This window comes from Lagenorhynchus albirostris, chromosome 9 (genome assembly GCF_949774975.1).
Source record: "Lagenorhynchus albirostris chromosome 9, mLagAlb1.1, whole genome shotgun sequence".
NCBI classification, from domain to species: domain Eukaryota; kingdom Metazoa; phylum Chordata; class Mammalia; order Artiodactyla; family Delphinidae; genus Lagenorhynchus; species Lagenorhynchus albirostris.
Window position 1 is genome coordinate 6,527,758 of NC_083103.1, and position 11,913 is coordinate 6,539,670.

At 55.6% G+C, this 11,913-nt stretch overlaps 1 protein-coding gene across 1 annotated transcript; it reads left to right on the top strand.

Annotated features, from left to right (window-relative positions):
• The first annotated feature begins 543 nt into the window (after positions 1-543).
• Positions 544-8,097, top strand: GAL3ST3 (galactose-3-O-sulfotransferase 3). The gene is made up of 3 exons (XM_060157596.1): positions 544-586; positions 4,001-4,234; positions 6,557-8,097. The coding sequence occupies exons 2-3, from the start codon at positions 4,113-4,115 to the stop codon at positions 7,716-7,718; spliced, it is 1,284 nt and encodes a 427-aa protein (XP_060013579.1). The 5' UTR covers positions 544-586; positions 4,001-4,112; the 3' UTR covers positions 7,719-8,097.
• The last annotated feature ends 3,816 nt before the right edge of the window (positions 8,098-11,913 follow it).

The window sequence follows — 11,913 nt, forward strand, 5'->3', positions numbered from 1 at the left end:
TTCTCTTCTGGAGGTGGAAAGAGGAGAAGGGGGTGGGGGGAAACCATGTAGGTACTTGTACATGTACCTGTGTCTCTAACTCTCCCAGGGCCTACCCCGCCCAAGGGTGACCAGTGGGGCCCAGCAAAGCCGGAGTATCCAGATACCGTCCAGGCCTCAGTTTCCCCTCCTGTAGAGTGAGGGCAAGCAGCTGGCCACCTTGGTGTCCAGACTCTGCAAAGGCTGCCCAGGGAAGATGCCCGCATGCGAAGACGCCACTCGGAGAGTGTTCTCGGGGAGCCTGCGAGTCAGGGCTGCCCCCTCCCCTTCCCACTCCTCTTCCCCTCCCCCTCCCCTGCTCGCCGGCCCCCGCCCCCGCCCCGCCTCCGCCTCCGGTGTGCGATGGGGGGCGGGCGGCGGGCAGAGCCAAGAGCAGCGGAGCTGAGCTGACGCTGCCACCTGATCCCATCCAGGCGCGGAGAGGCGAGCGACCAGCACTCTGCTCGCAGGGCCCCCAGCGCCCTCGGACCCTCAGCGGATTTCGCGGCCAAGGTTGGGAGGTAGCGGCGACCACCCTCAACCCGGGTCAAAGCAGAGCTCGCTCAGCGTAAGTACTGCAGCGGGACGGCCTGGGGCTGGAGGCGCGGGGGTGGACCGGACCAGGATGGGGGATGCCGGCTGGGCGGGAGGGTGCCGTGGGGGCCAGTCCCCGAAGAGCATGAGGAGGCGGGCTCTTGGCCCCCTGCAGAGCAGGAGAGGACGCGGGTGAGAGAGAGAATCTGGCCTATCCCTTATGGGGACCAGATCCCAGTGACCGATCCCTGGGGGAGGCTGGGATGCAATTGAGGGAATGGGGGCTGGGAGGGTGGGCAGTAGTGATGAAGAGAGGAGGATGAAGGGAATTCAGAGGCAGGGATGACGTGGGGGTGGATGACAGGGAGAGGGGACTGGAGGAGGGGGGGCTGACCTGGCGCAGGCCGGGGGTTGGGGGGGAAGAAAGAAAGGAAAAGAAGAAGGTTGAAAAATATTTGATCTCCTGGGCCACTAATTTGCAGCCCGCTCAGCCCTTGGCCCTTTCCTCTTTAGTGTACTGGGCAGTTGCCCTACACAGTGGGCTGTGCCATCCTCAGGTAAGGATAGAGTCTCCAGGTCATCCGACGGTCAGATGCGGGTGGTCCAGGCCAGGGTGCCCCCCCCCTCCTCCAAAGGCACCAATATCAGCCCTAGAGCTTACAGGGAGAGAGCAAAGGGCTTATGTGGGAGTGGGTGGGCATCCAGGCCGGTTTGCAAAGCTTTGGCTAGCTAAACCATTTCTTCTTTGGTTCCCTGGAGAAAGGAAAGCAATTTGCAAAACCAGGCAGCAGCCTGAGGTTGATTGTTCTGACTAAAATTAGCACTGATTTTCTGATGAGGCTGGGCACCCTGACTTGTCTCGGACGACTGAGGGAAACTCTGTCTCCACAGAGAAGGCACCGGGGATGCCAGGGAGTAGTCTGAAACATGTGAGGGGCAGGAGCCAGGGCTGTTGCTCTAAATTCTGGCCCCAGCAGACTGCCGCCCACCCCACACCGCCCCGGAGGTTACAAAGAGAAACCCAGCCCCAGGTGGCCCCCTTCTTGGGTGCCAGTGACCTGACTCCATCTCCAGAATAGGCATCGCGGAGTGAACTTGCCAAGGGAAGGGAGGCCTCCTCCAGTGTCCAAGCAGCACCCTCTCTCGGGACCTGGAATGTTTAGCCTGGCCGAGTGCCCACCCAGAGGAGACAGGGTTACTGCTTTGAAATACCTGAAGGTCTGTCATGGAGAAAAAACGGTTCGTGTGGTGTAGCAGGGCAGTACTAGCAACCATGAGAGTGGGAGGTGGAAGGGGACAAGGGGAGGAGGGCGCCGCCAGTGGCAGGCTGATCCCAGCTGTCCCAGAGAGAACTTCTGAACAGCCAAGGCTGCTCAGAAACGGACCAGGCTGTATGTGAAGGCGGTGAGCATCCAGTCATTGACCGGGAACACACAGAAGCTGGTGCCCACCTTGGAGGGCTGGTGTCCAGGGGATTCTCGTGGTGATGATACCCTGTACCCAGTGGGCCTCAGACTGGGGTCTGGCTGGCTGCCCAGGGCTAAGCCATGGAGGGGAGTGGGATGGAGGGGGCTACCAAGCACCCCATCACCCTTCTCTATATGGCCTGGCTGAAGCGTCTCCCAGGGAAAGTCCCACTGCAGCTCTCTCCAGGCTTGACCTCTCCTTGGCTGACCCAGAGGCCACTGAAAAATAGGGTGGTTTCAGTGAGTTGAGCAAAGATGGGAGTAGGCTGGCCCTCCACTTGGCCCCCTTGGGAAACTCCTGCCTGGTCACCAAGTCCTCTAGGCAGGATAAGTGACAGGGAAAGAAGGTGTGCATCTCGAGAGGGCCTTGGCTGTGGCTCCCTCCTGCCGGCAGCCTCACGTGGGCAGCGCCAGCCCTCCTCTGCCCTAGCCATCCTTGAAGACAGAGGGACCTTAGCTTGGTTGCCCTCTGTGGCTGGACCTTTCATACCCCTTGGCTCCGGGAGGATTAAGGCTATCTGCAGGGGTGGAGGAAATCAGGTGATGGGAACTGGAGAGAAGGGAAAGGCGTAACCAGTACACCTTTCCACCCAAACAGGTTTAAATGTAATCCAGGATTAATTGGGGGAAGGGGGGGCTAAAGGAGAAGGATTGGAAGCCAAGTGCAGGGGCCTAGGGGAAGGTCATGGTCAAAAGAGTTTTACCATTACCTCAACCCTCCTGGGACTGAGGTGTCCTAGTTCCACACACATGCACATGCCCATAACGTTCCAGGCTCCCCCTCCCCTTTGGAGACGGGTGTGTGCGAGGATGAAGCCAAACCTGAACCTGGAGACTGAGGCTGCTGAGACAGAGAGCCCACCCTAACTGGGGGGCAGTCATTGCTACTGAAGCTGACTTTCCCCTGGAGCTGCCCTTGACCCAAGACAATCATGTGGGGATGGGTAACTGACCAGAAACCAGGCCCTTCTCCTGCCTCTCACTGCTGCCGCTCAGCTGGGATAGAGGCCCACCTCTCCTGGAGAGTCTCAGCAGAGCAAGCTCTGTATTCCCCTCCCCCCTCCCTTGGCCAGGCACCTCTCACTGCAATCGTCTGATGAGGTGGCCAGGGTTTCAGGTGTCTGGGGATGGAATCCAGATAGGGTTCCAGGATTTCAAGTCCTCCTTTCTTTCCCTCGTGGATTTATTGGTCTTGGGCCCTCGGGGCTCAGAAGCATGCAGGATTGCCAGAGTCCAGGGCAGGGATGGGGAAATCAGTTCTCTGTAGAAGCAGCACACATACTGTCTGAGGGCATGGACTTTGGAGCCGGAAGGAACAGATCTGAATCCAGACTCTGCTAATACCACCTGCATGACCATGGACAAGTGACATCATCTCTTAGAGCCTCAGTTTCCTTGTTTGTGAAATGGGAATACCTATGTTAGGCTTGCAGCGAGGATTAAATGGGATTAAGTGTGTGGTAGTATAATATGTAGAGAAAGCCTCTTCCTCATGTCAGAGACTCAAGAAAGTGAACACCTGGTCAGTGTTTCTGAGGAGCTCAGCGTCTGGGGAGTCAAGACCAACTCGTTGGCTGAGGCAATGAGGCAAGGAGTCCTAGAGGAGAGGAAACCCCGAATTGAGACTTCTGTGCCCTGAGCCAAGTGCTGGTGCTAAGGCACATCTACAGGGGAGACAGACACAAATGGCCATGAGACAAAGACAATTAGGGGCAGGCAGAAAAGCAGAGACAGGGCTCAAGGAAGGGAGTGGCTACAGCCTGAAGGGCTGGCCAGACCCCAGAGCGTGTAATTCCACCCACGACTAAGTTATCTGGAGCAGTGTGGAGATAGGGTCATGGTAACAGGAGGTAGGAATCTGATCTTCCCTGGCCTCTCTGCTCACCCCACCCTTTGCAGCTCTCCTTTGCAGCAGTCCTGTTAGGGCTCGGAGCCCATCTTCTCTGCCTGCTACAAACCTGTTTGCCTCCTTCTCCTGCCAGGCCTCACAGGAACACTGGCCCTGCTACCAGAGCCCCAGGAGCCCCCATGAGTGCCGGCGAAGGCAGTCCTGGATAGTGAGGCCCTGGCTGGTCCAGGGGTGGGTACCCCATCATGCCACCCATCCTCCAGCGCCTGCAGCAGGCCACCAAGATGAGCCGCAGGAAAATCCTGCTGCTGGTGCTAGGATGCAGCACCTTAAGCCTCCTCATCCACCAGGGGGCGCAGCTCAGCTGGTAAGGGGGCGGGGCCTCGGTGAGGGGGCGGGGCTCGGCAGTTGGGGTCCTCTAGAAGTCAGCTGCCTGGTTAGCGTTAGCAGACGGGAGCTCTCCTCGTTACTTAAAGCTGCCAGAAGAGTCCATCTTCTGATGGGCTTTGCTCCTTCCCTCTGTTCTGAAAGCGCTTTCCATACATTCTCTTTAGATTCACACAACCTCCCTGGGCAGGGACTTCACTGAAAGGGTAGAGTGAGTAATCTGGGATTCTATTCCAGCTCGAGTCTTCCCTCGGCATCTCCTTCTGAGTGCCTCCCTGTCAGAAGGCAGAGATGTTGAATATTCTCCAAAGTGAGAAGGAACTTTAAGACCAAAAAATGAAGTGGGCGACTCCATAAACTGCAACTATGAAGTTTATTGTGGGTAACTTACATACAGGCAGGAAAGAACGATCGGACAGTCAATCCAGAGGCCTCCGCCGCATTCGCCGCGGCACCGAAAGGGGTACAGGGGGGTTTAAAGGGGCCAGAGCTAAAAACAGAATCTGACTATTAGGGAGAAGCACATCCGCGTGGATGGGAAGGACGAGGTTCCTCCCCGCCCCCGGGGGGGTGGGTCTCATGGCCATTAACCATCTGCATCAGCAAAAGACACTCTTGCAGTTTTCACATGGGATGAAGGCAAGCGTAAAGGTTGGCAGGGAACTTATTGGGCTTGGACGCACCCCTTGTTCGTAGGCTAAAGCTCAGTTTTGCAGAAAGGAGAGGGGGTAGGACTGTGGCCCTACGATGGAGCTGACAAGATGGAGACAGTGTGTTTCAGCCACACACTCCCAGAGAAGTGCAAACAACTTCTCACTACTGTTGTGCTGGCCAAGCCTCCTCACTTCTCTGAGCCCATTTGCTCATCTATGAAATGGGAATGATGTATGTATGACCCAGCCAGTCACCCTGATACAGGATACCATGTGATGACTAGTAGCAACCCTGACCCTGCTCCTGGCTCACTGTGAACCCAGTGAATCCTTGCACCCCCTCAGGGCCTCAATTTCACCATGTGCTACATGGTCTGCCCATGAGAACAGTGTGAATGGGCCCCGTCCCTCTTGCCAGATGATTTGCTGGTCTTCAGGAGCATCCATGCAGACGTTATCCTGAACCCAAACCAGCCACTGATAGGAAGTCTCAATGGTATTCTCAAAGCTGCGTAGAGTTGTCCTTGTTACATGACGCTGAGGATGGCAGAAAAGAAACAGGAGAGTGACTCAAAGTCTGAAGGGAACTCACAGGTCACCTGTAATCCCGAAGGCCCTTGTTTCAGGAATGAGGAAACAGAAATGAAAGCTTCATGAACGCTAGGATTATTATGTTTTTTATACTATCATATTTCTTGAGCCTAGAACGGTACCTGGCACATAGTAGATGCTTTAAAAAAATACTACTTGAATAAATGAATAAGGTTCCAGAGGACTTAACAGAATCACATAACAACAGGTTCCTTCAAAGCCCATGCCACTCACCTACAATGTGAGTAGCCAGTGGAAAGAAGACAGAGAGCAAGAGGATTTGGTGACTTAATCTGAGTTGCCAAACTTATAGAAATGATTTTTCTCCTTCTGTTCCTCAGTTTGTACATCTGTGAAGTGGAATTCCTCAAGGATCTCCAAGGGCCTTTGTCCTTGTGTTATCTTTTATGTGTAACGAAGTTACCTCAAAACTTAGCAGCTGAAAACATTAAACATTTATTATGTCACTCCTGTGGGTCAGGAACCCAGGTGTGCCCTAGCTGCATACCTCTGGCTCAAGGTCTTTCACGGAGTTGCAATCAAGTTGGCTGCTGGGGATGCAGTCTCATCTGAAGCCTTGATTGGAAGGGCTCCACTTAAAAGCCCATTCAAGTGGTTGGTGGTGGAGCCTTCAGCTCTTCAAGCAGGCTGATGGACTGAGGGCCTCGTTCCTTGGGGACTGTTCCCACCTGGTACCTCCTTGTCCCCTGCATGAGCTGCCCTAGAGAGAGTGAAAGATACCAAGACAGAAAACATAATTTTTTTATAATGTAATCTCACAAGTGACATCCCACTATTTCCGCCCTGTTCTACTCCCTAAGAGGCATCAATAAGTCCCACTCATATTCAAGAGAAGGGAAATACACAAGAGCGTGAATGCCAGGAGGTCAGCAGGGATCACGGGGGTCATCTTAGAGGCTGCCCACCATACGCCTCTACTGTTCTGTGGGTAAAGCCCAGGATGAGCCCTGGCCCATCCCCACCATCCTTGGGGAGAAGCAGGGTCAAGCCGCACCCTTCTCACTTCCTCCTCCCTGCACACCCCCTGAACCCTGCAGGTACCCCAAGCTGTTCCCTCAGAGCTGCCCGCCTCTGCAGGACTCTCCGCCGCGCCCCAAGCACATGACCGTAGCCTTTCTGAAGACGCACAAGACTGCGGGCACGACAGTGCAGAACATCCTGTTCCGCTTCGCCGAGCGCCACAACCTGACCGTGGCCCTGCCACACCCGAGCTGCGAGCACCAGTTCTGCTACCCGCGCAACTTCTCTGCGCACTTCGTGCACCCGGCCACGCGGCCACCGCACATGCTGGCCAGCCACCTGCGCTTCGACCGCGCGGAGCTGCAGCGCCTCATGCCCCCGGGCACCGTCTACGTCACCATCCTGCGCGAGCCGGCCGCCATGTTCGAGTCGCTCTTCAGCTACTACAACCAGTACTGCCCCGCCTTCCGGCGCGTGCCCAACGCGTCGCTCGAGGCCTTCCTGAGCGCGCCCGAGGCCTACTACCGCGCGGGCGAGCACTTCGCCATGTTCGCGCACAACACGCTGGCCTACGACCTGGGCGGCGACAACGAGCGCAGCCCGCGCGACGACGCCGCCTACCTGGCGGGCCTCATCCGCCAGGTGGAGGAGGTCTTCTCGCTCGTCATGATCGCCGAGTACTTCGACGAGTCGCTCGTGCTGCTGCGGCGCCTGCTGGCTTGGGACCTAGACGACGTGCTCTACGCCAGGCTCAACGCGCGCGCCGCCAGCTCGCGCCTCGCCGCCATCCCCGCGGCTCTCGCGCGGGCCGCGCGCGCCTGGAACGCGCTCGACGCCGGCCTCTACGACCACTTCAACGCCACCTTCTGGCGCCGCGTGGCGCTCGCCGGCCGCGCCTGCGTGGAGCGCGAGGCGCGCGAGTTGCGAGAGGCCCGAGAGCGCCTGCTGCGGCGCTGCTTTGGTGAGGAACCTGTGCTGCGGCCTGCGGCGCAGATCCGCACCAAGCAGCTGCAACCCTGGCAGCCTAGCCGCAAGGTGGACATCATGGGCTACGACCTGCCCAGCGGCCGCGCCGGCCCGGCCACCGAGGCCTGCCTGAAGCTGGCCATGCCCGAGGTGCAGTACTCGAGCTACCTGCTGCGCAAGCAGAAGCGCCGAGGTGGCGTGCGCCCCCGGCCCGAACCGGTCCTGGACAATCCCCCTCCTCGGCCCATCCGGGCGCTGCCCCGGGGCCACTGAGCTCCGGATGGGAGTCTGGACCCTGCCCTGCCCACCAGGATCTTGCCTAGGGCTGCCTCCAGGTCCCACCCCATCGGGGCCCTTTCTCCTGAGAGGGGCTGCAGCAGTACTTGGGGGCACAGCTCCCTGTCTGAGCCCATCTCCCGAGGGGGAGCTGAACCCCGCCTTCGGGGAGGGTGCTGTTAGGCCCGATCGAGCCCCGGGCCACCCTCTCCTCCGTCCTAACTGGTTGGTGGCTTTGCCAAGAGGTCTGAGACCCGTGCAGAACCGCCCACCCTGCCTTTTTATGGGGATTGAGGACCCCCACCTGTCTTCCCCAAGTGGATGAGCCCATGCCACAGAAAGGGGCTGAGCCCTGGAGAAGGTTGTGCTGCCTGTCAGCCTCCCCGGCTCTTGCTCTTCCTGCCAGGGGTCAGAGGCCCCCCACACTGTCCGTCTTCCAGGTTCCACCCTTCCCGCAGACCTAAGCTGCTCCCAGACCCCCAGAACCCAGAGTTCTTGGGTTGAGCTTTTTGGTTGGTTGGTTTTCCTTGTTTTTAATAAAATATTTTAAAATGTACAGATTGCATGTCACTCATTAAGAGCCAGATTCCCCACGTTTGAGGATGAGGCAGATGCCCAAGAATAGGTGTGGCTGTTACCATGAGGATGGGGCCCCAGTGAAACCAAGCAGGACCCTGTAGGGCTCCTGGCACAGAAGCCTTTTCATGTCCCCCATTTCTTGTTTGTAGGGGATGCAGACTCCCACCTCCATGACCTTCCCTGAGTTCCAAAGGGCAGATTCTAACGGTTGCTAATCAGGGAAAGGAGGGGATGCGGAGACAAGGGAGGAGAGCCAAGAACAATAGTGCAGCCTTGGGGCAGGTCCTGGTTCACCTCAAGGGACACACATAACAATATCTTTTGAGCTTTATAGAACTAAAACCCCCAATAAATGGAAGATGTCAGCATTCTTCATTCCAGAGAAGACTGCCTGAGGCTAGAAAGAACAAGAGAAGCTCATCAAGAGATTACCTGAGACCAGATTAAAGGAGTGCAGGCCCTGCACACACACTTATCAGCAACCCCGCCCTTGAATCATTGCTATAAAACTCCTTACCAAATCCTCCCAGGTGGGACACAGTTTTCGAGGGCAGGAGCCTGCTGTGTCCCCCCTTTGCCTGGCAAAGCAATAAAGTTATTCTTTTCTACGTCCCCCAAAACTCTGTCTCCAAGATTCGATTAGGCACCGGTGCACGGAGGCTGAGTTTTCGGCGTCACCAGGCTCAATCACTGCCCTTCCCAGAGGCTCACGGCACTCATCAAGCCCTTGATTGACTGGGTTCACCAGACTGGCCACCCCAGCCCCACTCACTTCTCTTTGAGAAGATCTAAATCATGCCTTTTCATTCATTTCAGCACAATGTATTGCGCGTCATCCCCCTAACTTAGGGACACAGGGGAACAAGGCAGATAGGACCTTTATCCTCATGGGAAAACACTGACAACCCCTCCTTGGGCAGAGCAGAGGCTGGAAGGAGGATCGTTTCAGGTCAGGAGAGGCTTAACTCAGGACTTTATCTCCATTTTGAGTCACTGACTTCACCACTGGTCTTCCTTCCCCACGAGAAGACAGCACTGACTCATGAGGACCACTCCCTGCCTCCAATGTCCTTTAGCACAGTAATACACCCAGCACTTTCAAATGAAACCTCTGTTAAGACCAGCAGAGAATCAGGACTTTTCCTGTTACTTTCTTCAGTGCTATATTGACACATCTGGACAAGCAATAAAAACAATAGCTTGGGCTTCCCTGGTGGCGCAGTAGTTGAGAGTCCGCCTGCCGATGCAGGGGACACGGGTTCGTGCCCTGGTCCGGGAAGATCCCACATGCCGCAGAGCAGCTGGGCCTGTGAGCCATGGCCGCTGAGCCTGCGCGTCCGGAGCCAGTGCTCCACAACGGGAGAGGCCACAACAGTGAGAGGCCTGCGCACCACAAAAAAAACAAACAAACAAAAAAAAGAAACAATAGCTAACATGGTATACTATGTGCCAACTGCTGTTGAAGGGCTTCACGTGTATTAATTAATGAGATAGGTACCATTTTATGGATGAGGGAATTGAAACTGGGAGAGGTTAAGTGATGCTCAGGGTCACACAGCTAGAGTTTGAACCCAGACTGATAGTTCCTAAGTGCTCTCACACTGCCACTAGAATAAAGGAGCTCCCACTCCCCAGGCTAGGCTGATGCCCAGGATCTTCCCCAAAAGAATGATAAGTGAAGAAACCAAGACATTGCTGTCAGCTCCTCTTCCTTTTATCTTTCACAGAGACAATCGTTGGCCTGGTTGGGCAATGGAGATTGCAAGGTTTAGTTGGCAGGTTATATGACTCTCCCTGGGCTTGAAAACACAGCACTTTTTACTGTGGCACTCTGGAAAAGGCAAAAGACAATAATTAGAGACCTGCAAAGACATAATTAGGTTTCTGGTGTTAAGCAGCTTTAAAGAATTGTACTAGACTCGGGCTTCCCTGGTGGCGCAGTGGTTGAGAGTCTGCCTGCAGATGCAGGGGACATGGGTTCATGCCCCAGTCCAGGAAGATCCAACATGCCGCAGAGCGGCTGGGCCCGTGAGCCATGGCCGCTGGGCCTGCGCGTCCGGAGCCTGTGCTCCGCAACGGGAGAGGCCACAGCAATGAGAAGCCCGTGTACCGCAAAAAAAAAAAAAAAAAAAAAAAAAGCATTGTACTAGACTCAAAGTCATCTATCCAAAAACAAGCAGTCAGACATGCTGTGGCCCTCAGGCCAAGAAGATGTCTGTCCACTACTGTCCCCCACCCCTGCTCCCCCCAGCCCTAGCCTCTGGTCATACATTTGCCAGGAACATCCTTCACCGTGCCCTGTATCCTCCTGGAAAACTCATACATACCTTTAGATTTGCCTTCATAGGCCTCTCCTGCCTTCCTTCATCCTCAGGCAGGTGGGCCTCTTTTATAGACCTTGCCCCACTTCAGCAAAGAGCACAACTCTGGACTCAGAAAAATCTGGATTCAGGGACTAACTGGAATCATCTGGAATTATCAGGCCACAGGAGAGGGTTTCTCTGTTTGCGGTAGGAGAAAGGGCAGATCCTAAGCAGACACTGAATCAAAGATTAGCCTTCAGTGGCTGAGACTCTGGTCTGAACATCTCCAGCTTCAGCCACAACCCAGAGGAACAGGCCCCGGCCCCTGGGACCCCAGTGCCCTGCAGAGAGACTCCTTCCATCTGTGCCCTTTGTACATGTCTCCTCCTTGAGAAGCTCACGCTCAGGTCTGGGACAGATGTGTAAGCAGCAACCTGGGTGACAGTGACTTGACGGAAGCAACTACCTCCATCAGTGCTTTGGAATTCAAACCCTGGCTCTGCCACCTACTGGTTACACGACCTTGGTCTTAGCATTTGAGCCTCACTTTCCTCGTCTGTGAAATGAACACTCCAGAGCTTTGTGAACAGTAGTTGAGATAAGGCACTTAGCACGGTGCCCGACACATGGAAATGTCCCCAAAGTGGCCGCTCTGGCATCATCAGGGCTCCTTCGAGACAGACACCCTTCACGCTGTAGATGTTATAGGTTGGCACATCTATTCCAAGAGTTTTCCAGCAGATGGGAGAACGCACTTTGAGGTAAGGGTGACTTTTTGCTCAAAGGCACTGTATGGACGAGCAGCAGCTTTGACTTTTATGATTATAGAAGGATGTGCAAAGCATGTGGGTGATGCCAAAAAGTCGGCCTCTGTGCATCTGTGCCTAATAAAATCTTGGAGACAGAGTTTTGGGTGAAGTAGAAAAGAATAGCTTTATTGCTTTACCAGGCAAAGGGGACACAGCGGTCTCCTGCCTCGAAAAATGTGTGTCCCTTGGGCTTCCCTGGTGGTGCAGTGGTTAACAATCTGCCTGCCAATGCAGGGGACATGGGCTTGAGCCCTGGTCTGGGAAGATCCCACATGCCTTGGAGCAACAAAGTCCGTGTGGCACAGCTACTGAGCCTGTGCTCTAGAACCCGCAAGCCACAGCTACTGAGCCTGCGTGCCACAACTACTGAAGCCCACGTGCCTAGAGCCTGTGCTCCGCAGCAAGAGGAGACACTGCAATGAGAAGCCCGAGCACCGCAATGAAGAGTAGCCCGCGCTCGCCACAACTAAAAACAAAGAATAGCCCCCGCTTGCCACAACT

Excerpts from the sequence above, each read along its gene's own strand:
- GAL3ST3 (XM_060157596.1), top strand. The coding sequence starts at position 4,113 with ATGCCACCCATCCTCCAGCGCCTGCAGCAGGCCACCAAGATGAGCCGC. Across the intron at positions 4,235-6,556 it reads CAGGGGGCGCAGCTCAGCTG|GTACCCCAAGCTGTTCCCTC; the intron begins GTAAGGGGGCGG and ends TGAACCCTGCAG.